This window comes from Scyliorhinus torazame, chromosome 29 (assembly GCF_047496885.1).
Source record: "Scyliorhinus torazame isolate Kashiwa2021f chromosome 29, sScyTor2.1, whole genome shotgun sequence".
Taxonomy (NCBI): Eukaryota; Metazoa; Chordata; class Chondrichthyes; order Carcharhiniformes; family Scyliorhinidae; genus Scyliorhinus; species Scyliorhinus torazame.
In genome coordinates, this window is record NC_092735.1 from 33,431,470 (window position 1) to 33,458,428 (window position 26,959).

The following is a 26,959-nucleotide window of genomic DNA, read 5'->3' on the forward strand; positions in this document are numbered from 1 at the left end:
ATAACCCCACCTAACCTACGCATCATTGGACACTAAGGGGCAATTTAGCATGGCCAATCCACCTAACTTGCACATCTTAGGAGGAATCCGGAGCAAACTCATGCAGACACCGCGAGAGCGTGCATAGACAGTCACTCCCATAGACAACGGGAGAGCATGCATAAACAGTCATCCAAGGTCGGAATTGAACCCTGACAAGGTGAGGCAGCAGTGCTGAGCACAGTTAGCACATGCCAGCACATGTTAATGTAAGATGTTAGTTATAATACAGCGGTTTGTCTTTTACCTTCAACAAGTTTATTCCGCATCCAGCACAGCAGAGTTACAGCCTCCTGGTGGTTCCCCTACAACAACTGCTCCGGCCGTGTCCATTTATGCTCTTCTGGAGGTTGAGTCAAGAACCGTAGTCTGTCTTTAATAAGGCAATTAGCTTAACGATGTAATTGCGAAAGCATGCACTTACTGATACATTGCCACATTGACATATTAGCTGTGAGTCCTTTCAAAGTCGGATCACAGGGTCACTGTGAAATCACAGCTAGCAGCAGTGTCTTGCAGTGGCTCGTCGAACCAAGGAGCACACAGGGTGGAGAAACTCTCGCACTAACTCTCTCTTTGCCTTTTCTGTTCAAAGACCCATCTCCCGTCACTAGCCTGACTGTGCTGAACAGGACAACAGAATCGCTGGTCATAAAATGGACAGTTCCCACTGATGCAAGAGCCTCAGAGTACAGGTACACTGTTATGGTCACAAGCGATACTGGGGCTTTCAATGCGACCAACATCACGAGGAAAGGAGAGGATGTGTTCGAAGTGACAGGCCTCAAACCTGGCGTCAAATATAACGTGACGGTGAAGTCAGTCACTCCTGAGCAAACACGGAGTGATCCGGAGACTGTGAAAGACACCACGAGTAAGTTACCCCCCAGCCCACCCCATCCCTCTTCCCCCCCACACCTGCTCAACCCCCCACGCTCCATCTCTTAAAGGGACAGTCACTCCACTGCGGGCCCGGTCAGTGACAAGCACAATCCTGCAAACAGTGAGGGTACTGGGCTCAAACGCAGCCCGCGCGGAGATTATTGGTGTCAGCCGGGCAGTCGATTGGGTCAGCCCAGTTGGCTTCAGTGCCACCATGTACTGGGACGCAGGGAAAGCCTCGGCCTCCCCCCCCGCCCCCGAGCTTGGGTCGAGTCTCCAATGACTCCCGCTGGAAATGCAGTTGTGGGAGCCAACTGAAGGCAGCATTGGGCTGTGAAGCCCCTCAGAGTCGCATAGCCAGCCACCATCTGGACTCGCACACGCCACCCCCCCCCCCCCCCCCCACCACCCTGGGGCTAGTACGTGGTCAGTTCCAGCCCGACTTGACCCGGAATCACAACACAAGTGAAATGAGATGTTATTTTAAAATACCCGAGGACCTGGGCTGAGTCCAATACACTCCAGCCACCAGGTTTGTACGTTAATAAAAAAGACCTTTTATCAATGAACGATAAAATAATTAAACTGGCAACAATGTTACTGACCACCTGATACGCCTTAATGAAAACACCTTTCCAACTTGCCCCACTCTATAAACACAGACAACATAGAGGGAAAGGGTGGTGGAGGGGGAAGAAAAAATGGTGATAAGGATAAAAGATCTCCGATGCACAAGGATGGCTCCAATTAAAGTCTTTCAGGAGTTCAAGCTCTTGCTTTGATGCTTCTTCCTTCTGAGCTTGAGAGGGTTTTCTCTGGCAAAGCTGTCTAGTTTCTTCCTAGATCCAAGATCATGTCTTCTGTATGGTAAAGATGTGCCCGGCCCTCACTGGTTTTTAAATCGTAAATCAGTCCTTTACTTCAGCGGAGGAAGAGGCAGACGGCACGGTAGCACAGTGGTTAGCACTGTTGCTTCACAGCGCCAGGGTCCCAGGTTCGATTCCCGGCTTGGGTCACTGTCTGCGCGGAGTCTGCACGTTCTCCCCGTGTCTGCGTGCATTCCCTCTGGGTGAACAAAGACCAATACAGCACAGGAACAGGCCCTTCGGCCCTCCAAGCCTGCGCTGACCATGGTACCTGCCAAAACTAAAACCGTCTGCACTTAAGGGGCGAAATTCTCCGGAAACGGCGCAATGTCCGCCGACTGGCGCCCAAAACGGCGCAAATCAGTCGGGCATCGCGCCGCCCCAAAGGTGCGGAATGCTCCGCATCTTTGGGGGCCGAGCCCCAACCTTAAGGGGCTAGGCCGGCGCCGGACAAATTTCCGCCCCGCCAGCTGGCGGGAAAGGCCTTTGGTGCCCCGCCAGCTGGCGCGGAAATTACATCTCCGGGCGGCGCATGCGCAGGAGCGTCAGCGGCCGCTGACGGCATTCCCGCGCATGCGCAGTGGAGGGAGTCTCTTCCGCCTCCGCCATGGTGGAGACCGTGGCGAAGGCGGAAGGGAAAGAGTGCCCCCATGGCACAGGCCCGCCCGCGGATCGGTGGGCCCCGATCGCAGGCCAGGCCACCGTGGGGGCACCCCCCCAGGGCCAGATCGCCCCGCGCCCCCCCCCCCCCCCCCCCCCAGGACCACGGAGCCCGCCCGCGCCGCCTTGTCCCGCCGGTAAGGTAGGTGGTTTAATCTACGCCGGCGGGACTTCGGGCCATTCGGGCCGGAGAATCGCGAGGGGGGCGCCCGCCAACCGGCGCGGCGCGATTCCCACCCCCGCCGAATATCCGGTGGTGGAGAATTTGGCAACCGGCGGGGGCGGGATTCACGCCAGCCCCAGGCGATTCTCCGACCCGGCGGGGGGTCGGAGAATCTCGCCCAAGGAGTCTGTATTCTTCCATTCCCACCCTATTCATATATTTGTCTAGATGCCTTTTAAATGCCGCTATCGTACCTGCTCCCACCACCTCCCCAGGCAGCGCGTACCACATATTTACCACCCTCTGTGTAAAAAAACTTGTCTCGCACATCAGTTCTAAATTTTCCCCGTGCACTTTAAACCTACGTCATCTTGTACTTGACTCTCCTACCCTAGGAAAGAGCATCTGACTATCCACTCTGGCCATGGCTCTCATAACCTTGTAGACCTCTATCAGGTTGCCTCTAAACCTCCGTTGTTCCAGTGAGAACAGGCCGAGTTTATCTAACCTCTCCTCATAGCTAATGCCCTCATTACCAGGCACTATCCCATGCTTGGGCAGCATGGTAGCATAGTGGTTAGCACAATTGCTTCACAGCTCCAGGGTCCCAGGTTCAATTCCCGGCTTGGGTCACTGTCTGTGCGGAGTCTGCACGTTCTCCCCGTGTCTGCGTGGGTTTCCTCCGGGTGCTCCGGTTTCCTCCCACAGTCCAAAGACTTGCAGGTTAGGTGGATTGGCCGTGATAAATTGCCCTTAGTGTCCAAAATTGACATTATTATTGGGTAGGGTTGCTGGGTTGTGGGGATAAGGTGAAGGTGTGGGCTTGGGTAGGGTGCTCTTTCCAAGAGCCGGTGCAGATTCGATGGGCCGAACGGCCTCCTTCTGCACTGTAAATTCTATGATTCTATAAACCGCTTCTGTAACCTCTCCAAAGCATCCACATCCTTCAGGTAGTGTGGCAACCAGAATTGTACAAAATATTCCAAATGAGGCCTAACTAAGGTCCTTACAGCTGCAACATGACTTGCCAATTTTTATATTCAATGCCCTGATCGATGACGGCCAGCTCATCGTGCTCCGGTTTCTTCCCACAAGTCCTGAAATACGTGCTGTTAGGTAATTTGGACATTCTGAATTCTCCCTCTGTGTACCCGAACAGGTGCCAGAATGTGGCGACTAGGGGATTTTCACAGTAAGTTCATTGCAGTGTTAATGTAAGCCTACTTGTGACAATAAAGGTTATTATTAATTATTATTAAAATGAGAGAGTTCCTTCTTCATTCAAGGTCTTATCACATCTGACCAGCTCTCTTAGAAGCATCCCGCAGGAACCATTCACCGACTGTTGTCAGCCAAAACACTGTCCCTGGCAATCCCACCGATTTCCCGCAAGATAATTGAACCAACGTCCTCCAAAACCGGTCCTCAGTGCCAACGGGTCTGAGTTCTTCTCTACAAAACAAATCCTGGAGCACACTGTCCTCATTAGCAGGCTGCCTCCGCGTAATCCATAGAATCCCACAGCGCAGAAGGAGGCCCATTAAATCTGCACCTTCCTGCTGAAAGGGCACCCTATCCAGGCCTATTCCACCGCCCCATCCCCGTAACTCCACCTAACCTGCACATCTTTGGACTGTGGGAGGAAACTGGAGCACCCGGAGGAAACCCACGCACACACGGGGAGGATGTGCAAACTCCGCACAGTCACCCGAGGCCGGAATCGAACCCGTGTCCCGGGCGTTGTGAGGCAGTGATGCTAACCACTGTGCCACCGTGCCGCCCCACAGCTTAAAGGCGCACTCTGATTATGAGTCTACAGACCAAAAATAATAAAGTAAAACAAAAGAAATGGGAACAAGGGGCGGGATTCTCCCCTACCCGGCAGGGCGGGGGGGTCCGGCGGGACGGAGTGGCGTGAACCACTCCAGCGTTGGGCCGCAGTGGGTGGCGCCCCGCCTGCCGGCAGGAAAGGGGCTTGGCGCCGCGCCAACCAGCGTCGAGGGCCTCCGCCAGCCGGTGCGAGCTGGCGCATGCGCGGGAGCACCAGCGTGTGTTGGCGTCATCCCCGCGCATGCGCAGAGGGATTTGCTTCCGCACCGGGAATGGCGGAGGACCACGGCCTCCGGTGCGGAACAATAGAGTGCCCCCCACGGCACAGGCCCGCCCGCGGATCGGTGGGCCCCGACCCCGTGCCGCCAGGTCCCGCCGGTAAGGGACCTGCTCCAATTTACACCGGCGGAACCGGCAAAGAACGGGCGGGACTTCGGCCCATCGCGGGCCGGAGAATTCGGTCAGCCCCGGCGCCCATTGAGTCGCACCGGACCCCGCCATTCTCCGAGGCGGGCGGCACGACTCACACTGGGCCGGTTTTTGGGAGGGGCGGAACAATTGGGAGGACGGTGGGGGCGGGAATCACGCCGACCTCCGGCGATTCTCCCACCCGGCAGGGGTGGGGTTGGAGAATCCCGCCCAAGGACTCTAACACATGAGAAATGGGAGTGATTTTGGAGAGAGATTGACAGTGCGACTCACGGAAGCCTTTACGCCAAACCTGATATATAATAAGAAGTCTTACAACACCAGGTTAAAGTCCAACAGGTTTGTTTCGAATCACTAGATTTCGGAGCACTGCTCCTTCCTCAGGGGAATGCAGTGCTCCGAAATCTAGTGATTCGAAACAAACCTGTTGGACTTTAACCTGGTGTTGTCAGACTTCTTACTGTGCTCACCCCAGTCCAACGCCGGCATCTCCACATCATGGCTGATATATAATGGGATGGCTCCTGAACAGTCCCACACTCGGTGAGAAATTTGCATCTGTTTATCATCAACTTCCTGTGTGGCTGGATTTTATTTATTTATTTATATTTTTATTTTAAATTTAGGGTACCCAATTCATTTTTTCCAATTAAGGGGCAATTTAGTGTGGCCAATCCACCTCCCCTGCACACCTTTGGGTTGTGGGGGCGAAACCCACGCAGACATGGGGATAATGTGCAAACTCCACACGGACAGTGACCCAGAGCCGGGATCGAACCTGGGACCTCGGCGCCGTGGGGCAGCAGTGCTAGTGGCTGGATTTTAGAGGTTAATTCTCGGCGAGTTGAAGAGTTAGTCCGCGAGGCCTAGCGGGTGAACATTGTCCTATTAAACCTACAGACTCTGGGGAAAGTCACAATCTTGCCTGTGGAAAGTGCGATTAATCTCTTTAAGGTTTCCGAAAGCACTTCATAAAAAACACTCCCAGATTTTAATCACTGCTGTAATTTAGCGAAATACAACAGCCAATGGGCACAGCAAGATCCCACAAACAGGAATGACAAGAATGGACAGAACATTCTTGGTAATGTTTGTTGGCAGAGGAATATTCAGTGAAATAATCTACCGGGGTCCTTGGTTTGAAACGTGACATGTGGTAGTTTATATACGCGTGAAGATTAGGTTCCAACGTCCCATCTAACTGATAACGCATTCAGTAACGCGGCACTCCCATCAGTAATGTGTATCACTCTGCTTTGTGAATCACATTTATATCTCTGAGGTGACCAGGTACATCAGCCATGACTTGCTCCTGAAAATCCCACCCTAGGAGATTGGTTCATGTCTGGCTGTAACGTCACAGTGAACACACACTCAGCACCTAATGAACAGGCCTTGAGCAAGCTACACATCTCAGCGATGCACAGGGTTGTTGTAGTGGGTGTCTCACGCAAATTAACTCTCTCTGCCTTACTCTTGACAGTGCCTTCTCTGGTCACTCATCTGACTGTGCTGAACAGGACAACAGAATCGCTGGTCATTAAATGGACAGTTCCCACTGATGCAAGAGTCTCAGAGTACACGTACACTATTACGGTCACAAGCAAAACTGGAGATTTCATTAGGACCAACATTACAGGGAAAGGAGAGGATATGTTCGAAGTGACAGGCCTCAAACCTGGCGTCAAATATAATGTGACGGTGAAGTCAGTCACTCCTGAGGAAATACGAAGTGATCCAGAGACTGTGAAAGGCACCACGAGTAAGTTACCCCCCCCCCCCCCCCCCGCCACACCCACACCCCGCCCAACCCCCCACACTCCATCTCCATTTGCAGTGACAGTCAGAACCGTGCAAACAGTGAGTGACTCTGGCTGGAAACGCGAGTGTGGGAGCCAATTGGAGGCAGCATTGGATTTGTGAAGCCCCACAGAGTCGCATAGCCAGCCCCTGTCTGGACTCCCAACGCATGGGAAATGGGTGAGATTTTGGAGAGGGATTGACATGGAAGCTATTTAGCCCAAACGTGATATATAATGGGCTGGCTCCTAAATTCTCTCACACTCAGCTAGAAACTTGCATGTGATTATCATCATCTCCTGGTGTATGGATTTTGATTTGATTTGATTCATTGTCTACCGTACAGTGAAAAGCATTTTTCTGCGGCCGAGGGAACATACACAGTACGTATATAGTAGACAAAAGAATAATCGACAGGGAACATTGACAAATGGTACATCGACAAACAATGATTGGTTACAGTGCGGAACAAGGGGCCAAAGAAAGCAAATACATGAGCAAGAGCAGCATAGGGCGTCGTGAATAGTGTTCTTACAGGGAACAGATCAGTCCGAGGGGGAGTCGTTGAGGAGTCTAGTAGCTGTGGGGAAGAAGCTGTCTGAATGTCCGGGTCTTCAGACTTCTGTATCTTCTGCCTAATGGAATGGTCTGGAAGAAGGCAAAGCCTGGTGGGGGGGTTCTCTGATAATGCTGTCTCTTTTGAGGTTAAATCTGGGCATATACAGCGAGTTAATGAGTTAGTTCATCATGACAATCTCCGATGAAGTCCACGGACTCCAGGGAAATAATAATAATCGCTTATTATCACAAGTAGGCTTCAATGAAGTTACTGTGAAAAGCCCCTAGTCGCCGCATTCCGGCGCCTGTTCGGGGAGGCCGGTACGGGAATTGAACCCGCGCTGCTGGCCTTGTTCTGCATTACAAGCCAGCTGTTTAGCCCACTGTGCTAAACCAGCCCCTTTGACACAATCCTGCCTGTGAAAGGTGTGTTCAATCTCTTTGAGGTTTCCTAAAGCACTTCATAAAATACATTTAAATTATAATCACTGCTGTAATATAGCAAAACACAACAATCAATGGGCACTGCAAGATCCCAGAAACAGGAACGACTAGAATGAATAGAACATTGTAGGTACTATTTATTAAAAGATAAATCTTGGATGTAATATTGCACATGGGGATTTAAAAGGGGATGGGTAATTTTTTATATTCACTTGAACCTTTGAACGACGTCTTGGATTAATGTATCATCCTCACCAACGGCGCAGTCAACAGTGCGGTGCTCCCTCGGTGCGGCACTGAGGTGAGGTCATTGCCCCTTGTGATGAGCATGTGACCTAGTACCTCCGTCGCAACCTACAGAAAATGTCACCTCTGGGGCCTTTTCATTATGACCATGAACTCACAGGCAGCAGGCGAGCAGAACCAGTAGGGCAGAGGGCGTCTCACGCTATTGAACTCTCTCTTTGCCTTTCCGTTGACAGATCCTTCTCTGGTCACTGGTCTATCTGTGCTGAACAGAACAACAGAGTCACTGGTGATAGAATGGAAAGAACCCCACGATATAAGAGTTTCGGAGTACACATACGACATTGCAGTCACGAGTTACACTGGAGTTTCCATTAGGAGCAACGGTACTCAAAGAGGAGAGACTGAGTTCCAAGTGACAGGCCTGAAGCCTGGGGTCAACTATACCCTGATTGTGAAGTCCGTCACTCCTGAGAACACGACCAGTGATCCCAAGATGGTCGAGGGCACCACAAGTAAGTCACCACCCCCCCTCCCACCCCAGCTTTTATAATAATAATCTTTATTGTCACAAGTAGGCTTACATCACGGTAGCATGGTGGTTAGCACAATTGCTTCACAGCTCCAGGGTCCCAGGTTCGATCCCGGCTTGGGTCTCTGTCTGTGCGGAGTCTGCACGTCCTCCCAATGTGTGCGTGGGTTTCCTCGGGGCCCTCCGGTTTCCTCCCACAGTCCAAAGATGCGCAGGTTAGGTGGATTGGCCGTGATAAATTGCCCTTAGTGTCCAAAATTGCCCTTAGTGTTGGGTGGGGTTACTGGGTTATGGGGATAGGGTGGAGGTGTGGACTTGGGTAGGGTGCTCTTTCAAAGAGCCGGTGCAGACTCGATGGGCCGAATGGCCTCCTTCTGCACTGTAAATTCTATGATTCTATGATTAACGCTGCAATGAAGTTACTGTGAAAATCCCCTCATCGCCACATTCCGGCGCCTGTTCGGGTACACTGAGGGAAAATTCAGAATATCCAATTCACCTAACAGCACATCTTTCAGGACTTGTGGGAGGAAACCGGAGCACCCGGAGGAAACCCACGGGGAGAATGTGCAGACTCCACAGACAGTGACCCAAGCCGGGACTCGAACCTGGGACCCTGGAGCTGTGAAGCAACATTGCTAACCACTGTGCTACCGTGCTGCCCAAAGCTCTTAAAGGGGCAGTCACTCCCACATGGCTCAGTGGGTGAAGCCTGAAGCAGGCTTGAGTCAGGGAAACCCGAAGGAACCGGGCTCAAACCGGCCCATGTTGTTTCGGCCCCATCTCAGCCAGAGCACCAGTTAGGCCACTGTGATGGGCTGGAGTGCCCCGTAATGAAGAGGTGGGGGAGAAGTGGGGCAGAGTTCCCGCACGTGCTGACTGTCCGATCAATGGCTGCCACTGGAGGGTGACGAACGAGGAGAAGATTGGGTTGTGATGGGCTCTGTGATTGGATAGCCAATTGGATATGATTGAAGAATGACAATTAGAGGGGGGGGGTGTGCACAGTGATAATGTCACTGAATTATTGATCCAGACGCCCAGGCAACTCTGGGCGCACAGGTTCAAGTCTCACCCACAGTGTAATAATATGCATAAGCAATTCTGTAAGTTAATATGTTAGACCTCCAACAGCAGGTGGCAGTAGAACGACACCACGTAACACTGCAACCTCGGGGAGTCTGAGTGAGGAGTCATCGTGGATAGTCGTGTTTAGTATTAGCTCTTGTATTCTAGTTGTTAACAGTTCGCAGTTCGTTCGTAGTATTAGTATTGTTTTCTCATCACGTTATTGTGATTTAATGGGCGAAATTCTCCCCAAACGGTGCGATGTCCGCCGACTGGCGCCCAAAACGGCGCCAATCAGACGGGCATCGCGCCGCCCCAAAGGTGCGGAATGCTCCGCATCTTTGGGGGCCGAGCCCCAACATTGAGGGGCTAGGCCGACGCCGGAGGAATTTCCGCCCCGCCAGCTGGCGGAAACGGCCTTTGTTGCCCCGCCAGCTGCCGCGGAAATGACATCCCCGGGCGGCGCATGCGCGGGAGCGTCAGCGGCCGCCGACAGTTTCCCGCGCATGCGCAGCAGAGGGAGTCTCTTCCGCCTCCGCCATGGTGGAGACCGTGGGGAGGCAGAAGGGAAAGAGTGCCCCCATGGCACAGGCCCGCCCGCGGATCGGTGGGCCCCGATCGTGGGCCAGGCCACCGTGGAGGCACCCCCCGGGGCCAGATCGCCCCGCGCCCCCCCAGGACCCCGGAGCCCGCCCACGCCGCCTTGTCCCGTCGTTCAAAAGGTGGTTTAATCCACGCCGGCGGGACAGGCAATTTATCGGCGGGACTTCGGCACATCCGGGCCGGAGAATCCAGCGGGGGGGCCCGCCAACCGGCACGGGGGCTGCCGTGAATCCCGCCCCCGCCGGTTGCCGAAGTCTCCGGTACCGGATATTCGGCGGGGGCGGGACTCACGGCAGCCCCCGGCGATTCTCCAACCCGGCGGGGGGTCGGAGAATGACGCCCAATAAATCTAAACTAATCATGAACGAGATGTTCTTTGACGCACCGACTTGATCATTGCAACGCACTAGAATGTGATACACGGCAGCAGGTGGAATCTGGAATAAATCTGGAATTGAAAGCTGGTTTCAGTAAAGGTGACCATGACAACTAATATCGGCCGTTGTAAAAACCCATCTGGATCACTGCTGTCCTCCAGGGAAGGAAATCTGCCGTCCTTACCCGGTCTGGCCTATGTGTGACTCCAGACCTACAGCGATCTGGTTAACTCTTGGCTGCCCCCCCTCTGAAATGGCCGAGCGAGGGCACTCAGTTCAAGGGCAATTAGGAATGGGCAATACATGCTGGGGCCCACCTTCTACCTCATCGCTTATTGTCTGGCTTCTTGTATCCCCCGCATTCAGCTGGAGATGTTTATCTGTGCGTGTGCTGCGTGTTTGCTGTCGGGTTAAAGAGCACGGCGATGCCATGGAGACGATTATCATTGCAGCAGCGAACGTCTCCCATGAGGAGGGGGTTTTACACAAATTAACTCTCTGTCTGTCTCTGCCTATCTGTTGACAGACCCTTCCCCAGTCACCAGCCTGTCGCTGTTCAACAGGACAACAGAGATATTGACGTTGCAATGGAGTGCGCCCAGTGACACGAGGGCCTTGGACTACACATACAGAGTCCGAGTTGAGTCCTTCAACTTCACTGCCACCCGTACCACATCACCACGAATGACCATACTCCAAGTGGGGCCCCTTGGGCCTGGGGTGCAATATAGACTGTGGGTGGAGTCAGTCACACCGGAGAAGACGAATAGCAAAGCGGTGGATTTGAGAGCCGCCACAAGTAAGTAGCAGCTCTTAAAGTGACTGAGGCAATGGGCAGCAACAGTGCAGGTACTTATTTACTCACCCACCCACCCGCAACCTTCCCTTACCCCTGTCTGCTCTCCCTCTGCCTTCCCCTCGTTCTGCCCACTCATCAACCCCTCGTACCCTCTCGCCCACCCCTCACCCCTGCATCTCCCTCTCAACCCCCACCCTGGTTCCGTCCCCATCTCTCTGGCAGCACGGTAGCACAAGTGGATAGCACTGTGGCTTCACAGCGCCAGGGTCCCAGGTTCGATTCCCCGCTGGGTCACTGTCTGTACGGAGTCTGCACGTTTTCCCCGTGTCTGCGTGGGTTTCCTCCGGGTGCTCCGGTTTCCTCCCACAGCCCAAAGACGTGCAGGTTAGGTGGATTGGCCATGATAAATTGCCCTTAGTGACTAAAAAGGTTAGGAGGGATAATTGGGTTACGGGGATAGGGTGGAAGTGAGGGCTTAAGTGGGTCGGTGCAGACTCGATGGGCCGAATGGCCTCCTTCTGCACTGTATGTTCTATGTGCTCTGTTCTCTCACCCCCTCTCTCACACTCCACCCTCCCGCATCCCTCTCTCGAAACCCCACTCTCTCACCCACTCTCTCTTGCCCCTCCCCACTCGTCCCCTCTCTCTCAAACACCTTTCTCGCCCTTCTCTCTCTCTCACCTCCTCCTCCTCTCTCTTGCCCCCCCTCTCTCGTCCCACTCTCTCTCGCCCTCCTCTCTCGCCTCCACCTCTCTAAACTCCTCTCTCACGCCCTCCTCTCTCTCTCACCTCCTTCTTCTGTCTCTCACCTCCTCTCTCGGCCCCCATCTCTCCAAACCCCTCTGTCACGTCCCCCTCTCTCTCGCCCTCACTCTCATCCCTTCTCTCTCGCCCTCCTCTCTCACCCTCTTCTCTCTCTCGCCCTCCATTTTCTCGCACCCCCTATGTCCCGCCCCTCTTTCTCACTCCCCTTTCTCTCCTCCCCTCCCTCCCCCACTCTTATGCCTCCCCCTGCTCTAGCCCCCCCCGCCTCTCTCATCACCCCTCGCCACTCCCCCAGTATGCCCGTTCTCGCCCCCCCCTCCCCCTCGCTGTCGTTTGTATGAATTTTGTTCTTTCTTTCACAATTGGATTTTAATGATCTGTTTCTCATTGCCCTTACTGACTCTGGCAGAGCCTCACTACATCTCGCACGTGATGGTGTAATTCAATCATAACGCCCAACACCGAAAAAAGGACTTAGCTCAGCCTAATCTCTTTCTGTGCCTTTTTACAGTTCCTGGGGCCATCTCCGATCTTCACTGTGATGCGGTCGCAGGCTACACGATCACGGTGAAATGGACCAAACCAATGGGCAACTTTACTGGATTCAACTTCTCCTCATACGATGGAGAACTGTTGCTGACAGCTCAGACCATCAGTAAGGACAAGGATGCCCTGACAATTCAAAGCCTACAGCCTGCGCGCACATACACGATCCAAATCAACACACAAACTGGCAACGACTACAGCGAGATGGTGGATGTGCAGTGTCAAACTAACTCATCGCGTGAGTGTTATGGGCCTCAATGTTTCTCCTCCATTACAGCCATGTGTGTGTGTGTGTGTGTGTGTGTGTGTTTACTGGGATCCTAGTAGCTGGTCGCCACTGAGCGGCTGAACCAGATGGTGTCTTGCCTGTAGCGCCCCAATAATAGAGGCAACATCTTCAGGCCGCCAGAAGAGTTTATTGAAGAGGAAAAGAAGAATCACTGAGTGACATAGTTTTACTTCTTTAGATCAATGGGATGGCGCAAGGGCAAGAACCTTCAATCACTTTTGTAACGGGAGATGCCGGCGCAGCGGTGTCATCACTGGGTTCGCAATCCAGAGTCCCCGCCGAATGCTCTGACGACATGGGTTCAAATCCCACTGCAGCAGCAAAATTGGATTAATTAAAAAAGAGTTATTTTAAAATTAAAAAAGGATGGCAATGGTCATGAAGCCCCATCTGGTTCACTAATGTCCCTTTCGGGAAGGAAATCTGCCGTCCTTGCCCAGTCTGGCCTACACGTGACTCCAGACCAATAGCAAAGTACCCTCTGCCAACGGCCCGGCAAGCCACTCAGCTCAAGGGCAATTAAGGATGGGCAACAAATGTTGGCCATGCCCAGCAACGCCCACACCTCGTGAATGAAAATAATTTCTATTTAACCCATATGGCCCAAGCCCGCTTGCTATGAATGTCGCATTGTTGCTGGTGCCATCTTTCGGACGACTGTGTTCGACCAATATCACGTTGGGCGACCCTGAAAGATCCCAGGGCGGGGAGTTCTCTCCTGTGTCCGAACCGATATTTAGTCACGGTTGATGAGCCCATTGCTGGGTGCGTTCCTTGAGGCTAACTGTCCATTTTTGTGTTCTGTGCAGCCATTATCATTGGAGCAGTCATAGGTTCACTGCTGGGCCTGCTTCTTATTGGTCTGTTGTTGTTTTGCATCATCACCAAACGGCTGCCATGGAGGTAGGTGGTTTTGAAGGATTTTCCCAACACCTCCGCCCCTTGGGGAATGAGACCCCATTTCCAAACCCGTCGCGTTTCAAACGGGACACTGCGGACAGGGTTCTCCGGTCGCCCCAGCCCCATGGTTCTCGCCGGCGTGCCGTTCGCTGGCGGCGGAATTCTCTCTTCCAATGGGATTTCCCGTTGAAGCCACCCGGGGGCGGGGCGGGTGGGGGCGGGGCGATGCCAGCAGGGAATGAGAATCCTGACTGCTGGAGAATGCAACCAAATTTCGAACATGCACCCATAGAGTCAGAGAGTCCTACTGCACGGAAAAGGCCCTTCATGGGCACACATGTTCCCATTTTCCAGCGCTTGGCACACAGCGCAAGTACACATCTAAATCCTTCTTAAAACGATCGAACCCGGGTCTTCAGCGCCATAGGCAGCAGTGCTAACCACTGTGCCACCGTACTGTCCCCATTTTCCATTGATTAGTAACATTAAACAGGCCGGGGTGTATGATGGATTGGCCTCTGAGGTTTGGATTTTCAACTTGCCCAGGCTAGTCTCCACTCTCAATTGATTGGACTTCTCCTGAGTGAATTGGGAGTTTCGGGCAAAAAGGGAGGTTTACTCTGTACCCAACCCGTGCTATACCTGTCCTGGGAGTGTTTGATGGGGACAGTGTAGAGGGAGCTTTACTCTGTATCTAACCCCGTGCTGTACCTGTCCTGGGAGTGTTTGATGGGGACAGTGTAGAGGGAGTTTTACTCTGTATCTAACCCCGTGCTGTACCTGTCCTGGGAGTGTTAGATGGGGACAGTGTAGAGGGAGCTTTACTCTGTATCTAACTCCGTGCTGTACCTGTCCCGGGAGTGTTTGATGGGGACAGTGTAGAGGGAGCTTTACTCTATATCTAACCCCGTGCTGTACCTGTCCTGGGAGTGTTTGATGGGGACAGTGTAGAGGGAGCTTTACCCTGTATCTAACCCCGGGCTGCACCTGTCCTGGGAGTGTTTGATGGGGACAGTGTAGAGGGAGCTTTACCCTGTATCTAACCCCGGGCTGCACCTGTCCTGGGAGTGTTTGATGTGGGCAGTGTAGAGGGAGCTTTACTCTGTATCTAACACCATGCTGTACCTGTCCTGGGAGTGTTTGATGGGGACAGTGAAGAGGGAGCTTTACCCTGTATCTAACCCTGTGCTGTACCTGTCCTGGGAGTGTTTGATGGGGAGAGTTTAGAGGGAGCTTTACTCTGTACCCAACCGGTGCTGTACCTGTCCCGGGAGTGTTTGATGGGGACAGTGTAGAGGGAGCTTTACTCTGTACCCAACCGGTGCTGTACCTGTCCCGGGAGTGTTTGATGGGGACAGTGTAGAGGGAGCTTTACTCTGTATCTAACCCCGTGCTGTACCTGTCCTGGGAGTGTTTGATGGGGACAGTGTCGAGGGAGCTTTACTATGTATCTAACCCCGTGCTGAACCTGCCCTGGGAGTGTACGATGTGGACAGTGTAGAGGGAGCTTTACTCTGTATCTAAACCCGTGCTGTATCTGACCTGGGAGTGTTTGATGGGGATAGTGTCGAGGGAGCTTTACTCTGTATCTAACCCTGTGTTGTGCCTGTCCTGGGAGTGTTTGATCGGGACAGTGTAGAGGGAGCTTTACTCTGTGTCTAACCCCATGCTGTACCTGTCCTGGGAGTGTTTGATGTGAGCAGTGTAGAGGGATCTTTACTCTGTATCTAAACCCATGCTGCACCTGTCCTGGGAGTGTTTGATGGGGACAGTGTCGAGGGAGCTTTACTCTGTATCTCACCCTGTGTTATGCCTCTCCTGGGAGTGTTTGATGGGGACAGTGTCGAGGGAGCTTTACTCTGTATCTAACCCCATGCTGTACCTGTCCTGGGAGTATTTGATGGGGACAGTGCAGAGGGAGCTTTACTCTGTATCTAACCCCGTGCTGTACCTGTCCTGAAAGTGTTTGATGGGGACAGTGTGGAGAGAGCTTTATTCTATATCTAACCCCATGCTGTACCTGTCCTGGGAGTGTTTGATGTGGACAGTGTAGAGGGAGCTTTACTCTGTATCTAACCCCATGCTGTACCTGTCCTGGGAGTGTTTGATGTGAGCAGTGTAGAGGGATCTTTACTCTGTATCTAAACCCATGCTGTACCTGTCCTGGGAGTCTTTGATGGGGACAGTGTCGTGGGAGCTTTACTCTGTATCTAACCCTGTGTTGTGCCTGTCCTGGAAGTGTTTGATGGGGACAGTGTCGAGGGAGCTTTACTCTGTATCTAACCCCGTGCTGTACCTGTCCTGGGAGTGTTTGATGGGGACAGTGTAGAGGGAGCTTTACTCTGTATCTAACCCCGTGCTGTACCTGTCCTGGGAGTGTTTGATGGGGGCAGTGTAGAGGGAGCTTTACTCTGTATCTAACCCCGTGCTGTACCTGTCCTGAAAGTGTTTGATGGGGACAGTGTGGAGAGAGCTTTATTCTATATCTAACCCCATGCTGTACCTGTCCTGGGAGTGTTTGATGTGGACAGTGTAGAGGGAGCTTTACTCTGTATCTAACCCCGGGCTGCACCTGTCCTGGGAGTGTTTGATGTGGACAGTGCAGAGGGAGCTTTACTCTGTATCTAACCCCGTGCTGTACCTGTCCTGGGAGTGTTTGATGGGGACAGTGCAGAGGGAGCTTTACTCTGTATCTAACCCCGTGCTGTACCTGTCCTGGGAGTGTTTGATGGGGGCAGTGTAGAGGGAGCTTTACTCTGTATCTAACCCCGGGCTGCACCTGTCCTGGGAGTGTTTGATGTGGACAGTGCAGAGGGAGCTTTACTCTGTATCTAACCCCGTGCTGTACCTGTCCTGGGAGTGTTTGATGCGAACAGTGTAGAGGGAGCTTTACTCTGTATCTAACCCCGTGCTGTACCTGTCCTGGGAGTGTTTGATGCGAACAGTGTAGAGGGAGCTTTATATTCCATCCAGTATTCTCATGGCTACATTAAGGCATGCTTGGCCTGGGAATGATGGGTGATAAAGAGAAAGAGCAGGAGGAGGCCAGTCTGCCTCTCAGTATGGGAGATATTCACATTGGCAGACAAGTCTTTGAATGGTGAAGCTGGAATGAAATCAGATACTTGCAGTTAGGTTCAGCGATATCTTTTTTTTTGTAAACACTTCTATTTTTGTTCCAGGAAACAGCCGGATTCAGACTTTTCACAAATGAATCCAATTCTTCGAGAAGTCAAGTAAGTGGAATTTATTCTTGATCGTTCTGACTATTTACCTGTCCCCCTCGACAAATCGCAGCCTCCCTTCAGGCAGGTTGAACCTGATTGGCCAGACAGATCCGGGATTGAATTTTCACTGGTGCATTCTCCATGACAACGTCTCAACCAATCGGAGTCCACTTGCCAACCGATCAGCACTCTCTTCTCATGAAGTACAAATTGTTGTTCCCTTTACATTGGTATTCTTCCTGATGTCCCGATAAGTTCAAGACGAAAAAATTTGATTTTGTTTTTGTTGATTTTTAAAAAGAGAGTACCCAATTATTTTTCTCCAATTAAGGGGCAATTTATTGTAGCCAATCCACCTACCCTGCACATCTTTGGGTTGTGGGGGCGAGACCCACACAGACACGTGGAGAATGTGCAAACTCCACACGGACAGTGACCCGGGGCCGGGATCGAACCCGGGTCCTCAGTGCCATAGGCAGCAGTGCTAACCACTGCGCCACCGTGCCGCCCTATAAGAGCGTCTCGAAGGGGCAATTCTCACCCTCGTTCTGTTTTGCTCGCCAGGTCGGTTCCGGTCGGCGAATACGAGAGTTACTTTCAGAGCAGGCACGCCGACACGGATTTTGGCTTTGCCGAGGAATACCAGGTACGGGGAAAGAGTCAGGGGTTTGCGCTTTAGGGTGGAATGTTCGGTCTTGGCACTGGGAAATGTGCCAACTTCCCATCATTCCCAGCACCGCTGGGCTCATCCTCCCAGTGGGGTGAGGTGGTGGCGAATACGGAGTAGAATTATCCATAACGTCACGGGGTGCAGTGAATGTCGATCCTTTAGCGAGTGACTGATCAATGACCCCTCTCCCCTTCATGAACTGCAGAGTTTGAGTATGGTGGGGACGGATCAATCAGTGAATGGTGCCCTGCTGATGGACAACAAAGGAAAGAATCGATACACAAATGTTCTACCGTGTAAGTAACCGAGGTAGCGTGGATTCAACAAACCAGGAATGAAAGGCAATAATGTTGGAAACACTTAGCAGGTCAGACAGCATCTGTGGAGCGAGAAACAGGATAAAGCCTTCAGAGGTATTGACCTTTGAAACTGGTTTGTGGCTTGTGCTGTAGATGCAAATATTCCAAAGGGATGTGCAAGAGTTCCTCGAGGAAGGACCCGAAGGTCCTTGAAGGGTCGCAGAGAGAGATTTACCAGATTAGCTCCAGGGGGATGAAGGATTTTTAGCTGCAAGGTTAGGCTTGGAGAAGCAGAGGTTATTCTCCTTTGAGAAAAGGAGATTAAGGGGGAAGATTTCCTTGAGGCGTACAGGATTGAGACAGGTTTGGATAAGGTAGGCAAGTAACAACTGTTTCCACTAGCTGATGGTACAAGGGCGAGGGGAACACAGATTCTGGCTAAGGGCTGGGATGTACGGAAGAACGTTTTTTTACACAGCGAGTGGTAATGACCCAGAACCCGCTGCCCATGAGGGTGGTGGAAGCGGAGATGACCGATTGGATGGTCACCTGAGGGAAATATACTTAGAGGGACTACGGGGGACAGAGCGGGGGGTGCGGGGTGCGGGAGCTGCGGGGCGGGGGGGGGGGGGGGGGGGGTGGGGGGTGAAGCTGACTGGATTGCTCTCCACAGAGCCTGAGTGAATTTCAATTCCAGCTTGGGTGACTGTCTGTGCGGAGTCTGCACGTCCTCCCCGTGTGTGGGTGAGTTTCCTCCGGGTGCTCCGGTTTCCTCCCACAGTCCAAAGATGTGCAGGTTAGGCGGATTGGGCGCACCAAATTGGGCCCTAGGTAGGGTTGCGGAGATGGTGTGGGGTTTGGGCCTAGGTAGGGTGCTCTTTCAGAGGGTCGGTTAGATGCGATGGGCTGAATGGCCTCCTTCTGCACTGCAGTGATTCTATGATTCTTCATCTTGGCCTAGGTTTTCTCAAATTCTGATTTTTTTTTTCTGTCCCTCCTCAGTCCATCTTCCCCATAGATTTATAAAGCACAACAGGTGAATGCGAGTGAGAGGCAGCTTGGGCCTGAAATGCGTTGCTAGGTTACGGGCGTCTAAGTTAGACAATCATTTCATTGACGATACTTTCTCTGACTGGGTTCTTTCAGATGATGCGTCCAGAGTTAAACTCGTTTCTGAGCCGGAGAGCAGTACCTCTGATTACATCAACGCAAGCTACATGCCTGTAAGTGCTCCACAATGAAGAGATCTGCTTCTGTAACCATGGCAACCCTGACCCCAAACAGTCACATAAGGAAGATATCAGAGAATGTACTGTGAATTTAAACGGCTTGTTGCTCTGCCTAATTGAGACTAAACCGAGGAAAGATATCTGGGGCGAGATTCTCCGACCCCCCGCCGGGTGGGAGAATCGCCGGGGGCTGGCGTGAATCCCGCCCCCGCCGGTTGCCGAAGTCTCCGGCACCGGAGATTCGGCGGGGGTGGGAATCGCGCCGCGCCGGTTGGCGGGCCCCCCCGCGCGATTCTCCGGCCCGAATGGGCCAAAGTCCCGCCGCTAAAATGCCTGTCCCACCGGCGTAGATTAAACCACCTACCTTACCGGCGGGACAAGGTGGCGCGGGTGGGCTCCGGGGTCCTGGGGGGGGCGCGGGGCGATCTGGCCCCGGGGGGTGCCCCCATGGTGGCCTGGCCCACGATCGGGGCCCACCGATCCGCGGGCGGGCCTGTGCCGTGGGGGCACTCTTTCCCTTCCGCCTCTGTCACGGTCTCCACCATGGCGGAGGCAGAAGAGACTCCCTCCACTGCGCATGCACGGGAATGCTGTCAGCGGCCGCTGACGCTCCCACGCATGCGCCGCCCGGAGATGTCATTTCCGCGCCCGCTGGCGGGGCACCAAAGGCCTTTTCCGCCAGCTGGCGGGGCGGAAATTCGTCCGGCGCCGACCTAGCCCCTTAAGGTTGGGGCTCGGCCCCCAAAGATGCGGAACATTCCGCACCTTTGGGGCGGCACGATGCCCGACTGATTTGCGCCGTTTTGGGCGCCAGTCGGCGGACATCGCGCCGTTTCCGGAGAATGTCGCCCCAGATCTTCCCCTGGGAGCATTATTTTAATTAGAATCTAACCATCTCCCCATGACATTCAATGGCATTGCCTTCGATGACTCCCCCACTATCAGCATCCTGGGGTTTACTATTGACCATAAGCATAGCAGGGCCAGTCATATAAATACTGTGGCAACAAGAGCAGGTCAGAGGTTGGGAATTCTGTGGCGAATAACTTACTTCCTGACTCCCCAACGTCTGTCCACCATCTACAAGGCACAAGTCTGGAGTGTGATGGAAAACTCTCCACTTGCCTGGATGAGCGCAGCTCCAACAACACTCAAGAAGCTCGACACCATCCTGGACAAAGCAGTCCCGCTTGACTGGCACCCCCACCACCTTAAACATCCACTCCCTCCACCATTGAGGCACAGTGGCAGCCGGGTGCACTCGACACGTGATGCAGCAACTCACCAGGGCTCCTTGGATGCCACCTTCCAAACTCATGGCCTATACCAGCTAGAAGAGCAAGGGCAGCAGACACATGGGGAACCCCACCACCTGCAAGTTCCCCTCCAAGCCACTCACTGCCTTGACTTGGAAATATATCGGCCGTTCCTTCGCTGCCGCAGGGTCGGAATCCTCTCGAACAGCACCCTGGGTGTACCTACACCACATGGTGCAAAAAGATCTATCATCACCTTGGGTACAAATCAGAATGGGCATTAAATGGGGAAAGCAGGATTAGGCTATTGAGTTGGATGATCAGCCATGATCGTGATGAATAGCAGAGCAAGCTCAAAGGGCCAAAAGGCCTCCTCCTGCTCATATCTTCTGTGTATCTACGTATCTAAATGCTTTCATAAGAACTATCCGAGCCTGAATGAGGCAGAAACTGAATTTTAGGGGCTATTACTTATCCCTTTATGTTAGAAGTCTTTGTTTTGCTTAATTCCCATTCGTAGAACACACTTTTCTTGCTCATACAAGAACATTGTTCATCACTCACCAGTTGGCCTCTGCCAGTCACGCACTAATTGGCATTAACGAGCAGTAACAATTCTCCCCATTGGCTCTGCTCTGTGTAGCGCCTTACCCAGGGTGACTGATGTTGGCATGGCAGATGTTTTTGGGTGGCGGATTATGGGTGCTGGTGAATGAACCTTGCCTCTGTTTTCCCCTTCTCCCGACCTTCCCACCCTGCCCCCCCCGTTCTAAATATCCATCCCATCGCATTCCAGCCAGGACTACAAGTGATTTGTTGTTGTTCTAATGGTTCCTGTTCAGGATTTTCATTCCCGTTGGTTATTCGCAGGGTTACAAGTCCAAAACGGAATTCATCGCTGCCCAGGGGCCCTTGCCGAGCACGGTGGCAGATTTCTGGCGAATGATTTGGGAGGAAAGGTCGGAGGTCATCGTCATGCTGACAAACTGTGTGGAGTTAAATCGGGTGAGTCGCTGACTGTCGGTCCGCACTGGGGCGGGCCGTAAACTGCGACCAGCTGTCTCGTTGGAGTTCTGGATTGAATCCACCCAGGGTGGCGAGATTAACAGTGGCAGCCCTGTCACTTCGCAGGGGCACAGGCCTTGCTGTCTCAGCACAGCTTTAAACAACAAAGTCGCTGGCCTTACGCTTGGGTCTTGCGTGAGAGCAGTTTGCTCTTGTAACCGGGCGTCGGGGGGTTCCACTGAGGCTCCAGCCCCCACCACCACGGAAGCCACTCTCAATCTGCCCTTTTCCAACTCGCAAAATATTCTTCAGGGAGAATGTGTTGTAAGGGAGGGAGAGACTCTCAATTTTTAAGGTATCGCCTTCCGTCTCTTCCCACCTCCCAAAAACCCTTGCTTAAGCGGTCAGGGCAAAGGGGCGGAATGAATTTTCCCATGAAGTCCGTTGCCACAGCCAGCCTGAGCGCTCGTTTCTCTGAGAAACTCCGGGCCCGTTTCCGGGCCTGTATCGTCACAATTTGTCGAACGGCAATGGTGGAAAGTGCTGGAAGGATTAGAGGGCAGATGATCTGACAGAACGCAGAGCGACCATTCCTTCCGACTATCTTCATACTCGGGTTGCCAACCCTCCAGGATTGGCCTGCAGTCTCCAGAAATTGAGGACCAAACTCCAGGCCACTGCTGTGTGTGCACCCCGGAGAAAAACCATCAGGACATTAGAAATATTGTTTCTTTGTCAAATTTCTCTTCATCAGGGCGGCACAGTGGTTAGCACTGTTGCTTCGCCGCGCCAAGGATCCCGGTTCGATTCCCGGCTTGGGTGACTGTGCGGAGTCTGCACGTTCTCCCCGTGTCTGCGTGGGTTTCCTCCGGGTGCTCCGGTTTCCTCCCGAAAGACGTGTTTGTTAGGTAAATTGGACATTCCAATTGGGGGGTATGCCGTTGCACCACGAGGATGGGTCTGTAGGCCGACTAATAGCCAGATTGTGGAGCAAAATCATTTAGTCGCAATTGGCAGCCCCACATCATACCAGTCGAGAGGAGGGTTATGGTCCGAGAGGGCAGTGTTTTATGTTTTATATATCTCAGAGAGATATGGAGGTGACACTGGATTTTAAGTGTACAACAGGTTTATTTATAAGAGTTTTAAAATACCTCTGCAATCTCGTAATGTCTCACGCACATCATGGTTGTCCCAGCTGTAGCTTCGAGTAACTTCTATGGTGTCTGTTTACTTTGCTCTGAGTCCCCCGCCCCAGGATTGGCCAATCTAACACAGTGAGCATAGATCCGTCACCAGGATCACGTAATCAACCACAGAACAATTGAACACAACAGGTGGGAGCACTTTATGGGCTCCCCCCATCAGTGCAATGAGGTGGGGGGTTAACATCCACCCACCTGGCGCGAGGAAGATGTGAAGGCAGAATTCTGAGGCGAGCCTCATAGGGGCTGGTTTAGATGTGGAGATGCCGGCATTGGACTGGGGTGAGCACAGTAAGAAGTCTTACAACACCAGGTTAAAGTCCAACAGGTTTGTTTCAAACACTAGCTTTCGGAGCGCTGCTCCTTCCTCAGGTGAATGAAGAGGTGGGTTCCAGAAACATATATATGAACAAAGTCAAAGATGCAATACGATACTTTGAATGCGAGCATTAGCAGGTAATTAAGCCTTTACAGATCCAGAGATAGGGGTAACCCCAGGTTAAAGAGGTGTGAATTGTGTCAAGCCAGGACAGTTGGTAGGATTACTCAAGCCCAGGCCAGATGGTGGGGGATGAATGTAATGTGACATGAATCCAAGGTCCCGGTTGAGGCCGTTAAACTCCGCACGGACAGTGACCCAGAGCCGGGATCGAACCCAGGTCCTTGGTGTATGTGGTTGTACCTAAGAGGAAAGGATTAATAGGCCTTCACTTGAGAAAGGGAGACGACCTAATGAAGTAAAATTCGGATAGGCTTTGATGGAGTGGGTGCAGAGAGAACATTTCCGCTCGTTGGGAGGAGCAAAGCGAGAGACGATCGATATGAGAGCGTCACCAAGAATCGGGAATTCACACGGAAGGAGGAACTCGCTCCCACAGGGGAGTGGTTTTATTTATGTAGGGAATGTGGCCATTTGTCCATCCCCTCAAACTGAGTCGCTTCCTCGCCATTTCAGACTGCAGTTAAGAGCCAACCGCCTGGAGTTACATGTAGGCCAGACCAGGCAGAAATGGCATTAATTAATTAGACATTGGTGAACCAGATGGGTTTTTACAACAATCGAGAATATTTTGATGCTCATCATTAGACTTTTTAATTCCAGATTTTTATTGAATTCAGATTTCACCATCTGCCCTGGTGGGTTTCGAACCCAGGTCCTCAGGTCATTTCCTTGGATCTCTCGCCTAGTGACAGTGCCATTGAGCCACTCCCTCCCCCCGTGAAGTGATTGGTACAGATGCATTTAATGGGAAGCTAGACAAGCAAGTGAGGGAATAGAAAATAGAGAGTTACGATGATTTGATTTATTGTCACAGGTACCGAAGAAGTACAGTGAAAAGTATTTTTCTGCATCCAAGGGAATGTACAATGTATGTACATAGTAGACAAAAAAAGAATAATCGACAGAGGACATTGACAAATGGTACATCGACAAACAGTGATTGGTTACAGTGCGGAACAAGGGGCCAAACAAAGCAAATACATGAGCAAGAGCAGCATAGGGCGCCGTGAATAGTGTTCTTACAGGGAACAGATCAGTCCCAGAGGGGGAGTCGTTGAGGAGTCTAGTAGCTGTGGCAAAGAAGCATTTCTTATATCTGGATGTGCGGGTCTTCAGACTTCTGTATCTTCTGCATCTAATGATGATAGATCAAGATGAGGAATGATGGGGGGGAGGTGATCGAGTGGAGCATAAACACCAGCATAGGCTGGTTGGACCGAATGGCCTGCTTCTGTGCTGTATATCCTGTGTGGTTATTTTGGATGAAGCCCTCTTAAACATGTTTTGGTTGCAGGTCAAATGCGAACACTATTGGCCATTAGATTACACACCATGTACCTATGAAGACATCACAGTGACTGTTACATCAGAGACCATCCTCAGCGAATGGACTCTCCGAGATTTCAGCATCAAAAAGGTGGGAGGACGGAAGTGCTCGAAAGACCAAAGTCCATCCAATTCTACCAGAACAATAATATTCTTGACTTATCATTGTATTCAACGATAGTCACATCAGACAAGCGCCAGGCAATGGCCATCACCAAAACATAAATGAGAATCTAATCATCTCCCCTTGTCATTCAATGGTATTATCATCACTGAATTCTTCACTATCAACATCTTGGAGGGTTACCATTGACCAGAAACTTAGCTGATCCAGCCTAATAGATATTGCAGCTCCAAGAGCAGGTCAAAGGCTGGGAATCCTGTGGCACTCACCCTCCTGACTTACCAAAGCCTGTCCACCATCTACCACCAGCCACCAGTCACAAGTCAGGAGTGTGGTGGGACATTGTCCACTTGCCTGGATGAGTGCAGCCCCAACAACACTCGAGAGGTTCAACACCATCCAGTACCAAACAGCCCCGTTTGATGGGCACCCCATCCATCACCTTAAACATTCTCTGCCTCCCCTGCCAATACATAGTGTGAACCATCAGGAAGCATTGCAGGAACTCACCTCGGTTCTGTCAACAACACCTTGCAAACCCGTGACTTCCACCTTCAAGAAGGACAATGGCAGTGGATAATACGCCAACGCCAGGAGGTTCTCCTCCGAACCACACACCATCCTGACTTGGAACCAAATGACTGTTCCTTCACTGTCGCTGGGTCAAATTCCTGGAGCACTATCCTTCCTAACAGAAGCATAGATTGGCTAACGTGACACTTGGGCCCATAACTTCCTGGTTCCCCAGCGTCGCAATCAGGGGGTACACCAATGATGCGCTGGAGAATCCCTCTCGGAAGATCCCACCTTAGGGTTAACCTGGCAATCGCCCAGACGTGGTAACTTTCTCAGGACAATTGAGTTGGGCCCTCCCCCAACACCCCCCCTCCCCTCCAGCCCTCCATAGAATTTACAGTGCAGCAGGAGACCATTCGGCCCATCGAGTCTGCACCAGCCCTTGGAAAGAGAACCCTACTCAAGCCCACGTCTCCCCCTAACCCAGTAACCCCACTTAATCTTTTTGGACACTAAGGGCAATTTAGCCTGGCCTATCCACCGAACCTGCACATCTTTGGACTGTGGGAGGAAACCGGAGCACCCGGAGGAAACCCACGCAGACACGGGGAGAACGTGCAGACTCCGCACAGACAGTGACCCAAGCCAGGAATCGAACCTGGGACCGTGGAGCTGTGAACCAACTGTGCTAACCACTGTGCTACCGTGCTGCCCAGTATTACCCCCACTCCGATCCAACCCCCATCCCCTCGCTCCCACTCTGACCACCCCCCTACCGGACTGATCGAACCCCCCCAAGACTGAACCCCCTCCGATCCAACACCCCCCTCCTGGACTGATCCCATACTCTGATCCAATGTCCCTCTGTATCTCCGTTTCCCCCCCCCCTCCATTTCCAGCCCAACTCCCCACACTCTGAACTGACCCCTCCCCTCCGTCCAACCCTCTCACATTATTAAGGATTGGGTTTAGCCGGATGAAAAATCCCATCACACTTGCCGAGTCTGGGTGGGACGGGTGTTTAAACGAGGTAAGCGGAATTCCGATGGAGCTGGCTACATCAGGAGGGAATGCTTCCGGGGAGGGGGGATGTGAGGGGGATGTAGGGCAGCACGGTAGCACAAGTGGCTAGCACCGTGGCTTCATCAGCGCCAGGGTCCCAGGTTCGATTCCCCACTGGGTCACTGTCTGTGCGGAGTCTGCACGCTCCCCCCTGTCTACGTGGGTTTCCTCCGGGTGCTCCGGTTTCCTCCCAGAGTCCAAAGACGTGCAGGTTAGGTGGATTGGCCGTGATAAATTGCCCTTAGTGACCAAAAAGGTTAGGAGGGGTTATTGCGTTACGGGGATAGGGTGGAAGTGAGGGCTTAAGTGGGTCGGTGCAGACTCGATGGGCCGAATGGCCTCCTTCTGCACTGTATGTTCTATGTTCTAAAGGAGACTGAACCTCTGCCTTTTTCGAATAGGCTGGGTCCTCGGAAAAACGCTCGGTCAAACACTTTCACTTCACTGCCTGGCCGGATCACGGAGTCCCCCAAACCACGGAGAAGCTGTTAGCGTTCCACAAACTCATACGGGATCACCTAAACGGGAATCAACAAGGCTCGCCTGTCATACACTGCAGGTGAGGAATCACTGTGATTGCACCTTTCAGCTCTGGTTTGTTACGTCGGTGCAGAGGGATCTGGGCATCCTTGTGCATGAATGGCAGAAGGTTAGTCTGCAGGGGCAGAGGTAATAAGGAAGGCAAATGGAATTCTGGTATTCGTTGCTAATGGGATAGTGTTTAAAAGTAGGGAAGTGCTGT

The 26,959-nt window shown here is 52.5% G+C and overlaps 2 protein-coding genes across 2 annotated transcripts in view; one reads left to right on the forward strand and one right to left on the reverse strand.

Annotated features, from left to right (window-relative positions):
- LOC140404027 (receptor-type tyrosine-protein phosphatase H-like) overlaps positions 1-26,959 on the forward strand; it is a 96,835-nt gene that overhangs the window by 52,339 nt on the left and 17,537 nt on the right. The window contains exons 6-18 of the mRNA XM_072492368.1: positions 635-913; positions 6,353-6,631; positions 8,154-8,432; positions 11,024-11,296; positions 12,573-12,845; positions 13,706-13,799; positions 16,979-17,032; positions 17,588-17,669; positions 17,899-17,989; positions 19,139-19,215; positions 21,348-21,482; positions 24,484-24,606; positions 26,619-26,776. Coding sequence (XP_072348469.1) covers positions 635-913; positions 6,353-6,631; positions 8,154-8,432; positions 11,024-11,296; positions 12,573-12,845; positions 13,706-13,799; positions 16,979-17,032; positions 17,588-17,669; positions 17,899-17,989; positions 19,139-19,215; positions 21,348-21,482; positions 24,484-24,606; positions 26,619-26,776 — 2,197 coding nt within the window. The remainder of the gene's footprint in view (positions 1-634; positions 914-6,352; positions 6,632-8,153; positions 8,433-11,023; positions 11,297-12,572; positions 12,846-13,705; positions 13,800-16,978; positions 17,033-17,587; positions 17,670-17,898; positions 17,990-19,138; positions 19,216-21,347; positions 21,483-24,483; positions 24,607-26,618; positions 26,777-26,959) is intronic.
- The window catches only part of akt1s1 (AKT1 substrate 1 (proline-rich)), an 80,219-nt gene continuing 61,055 nt past the window's right edge, over positions 7,796-26,959 (reverse strand). The window contains exon 5 of the mRNA XM_072492371.1: positions 7,796-8,177. Coding sequence (XP_072348472.1) covers positions 8,166-8,177 — 12 coding nt within the window. The 3' untranslated portion in view covers positions 7,796-8,165. The remainder of the gene's footprint in view (positions 8,178-26,959) is intronic.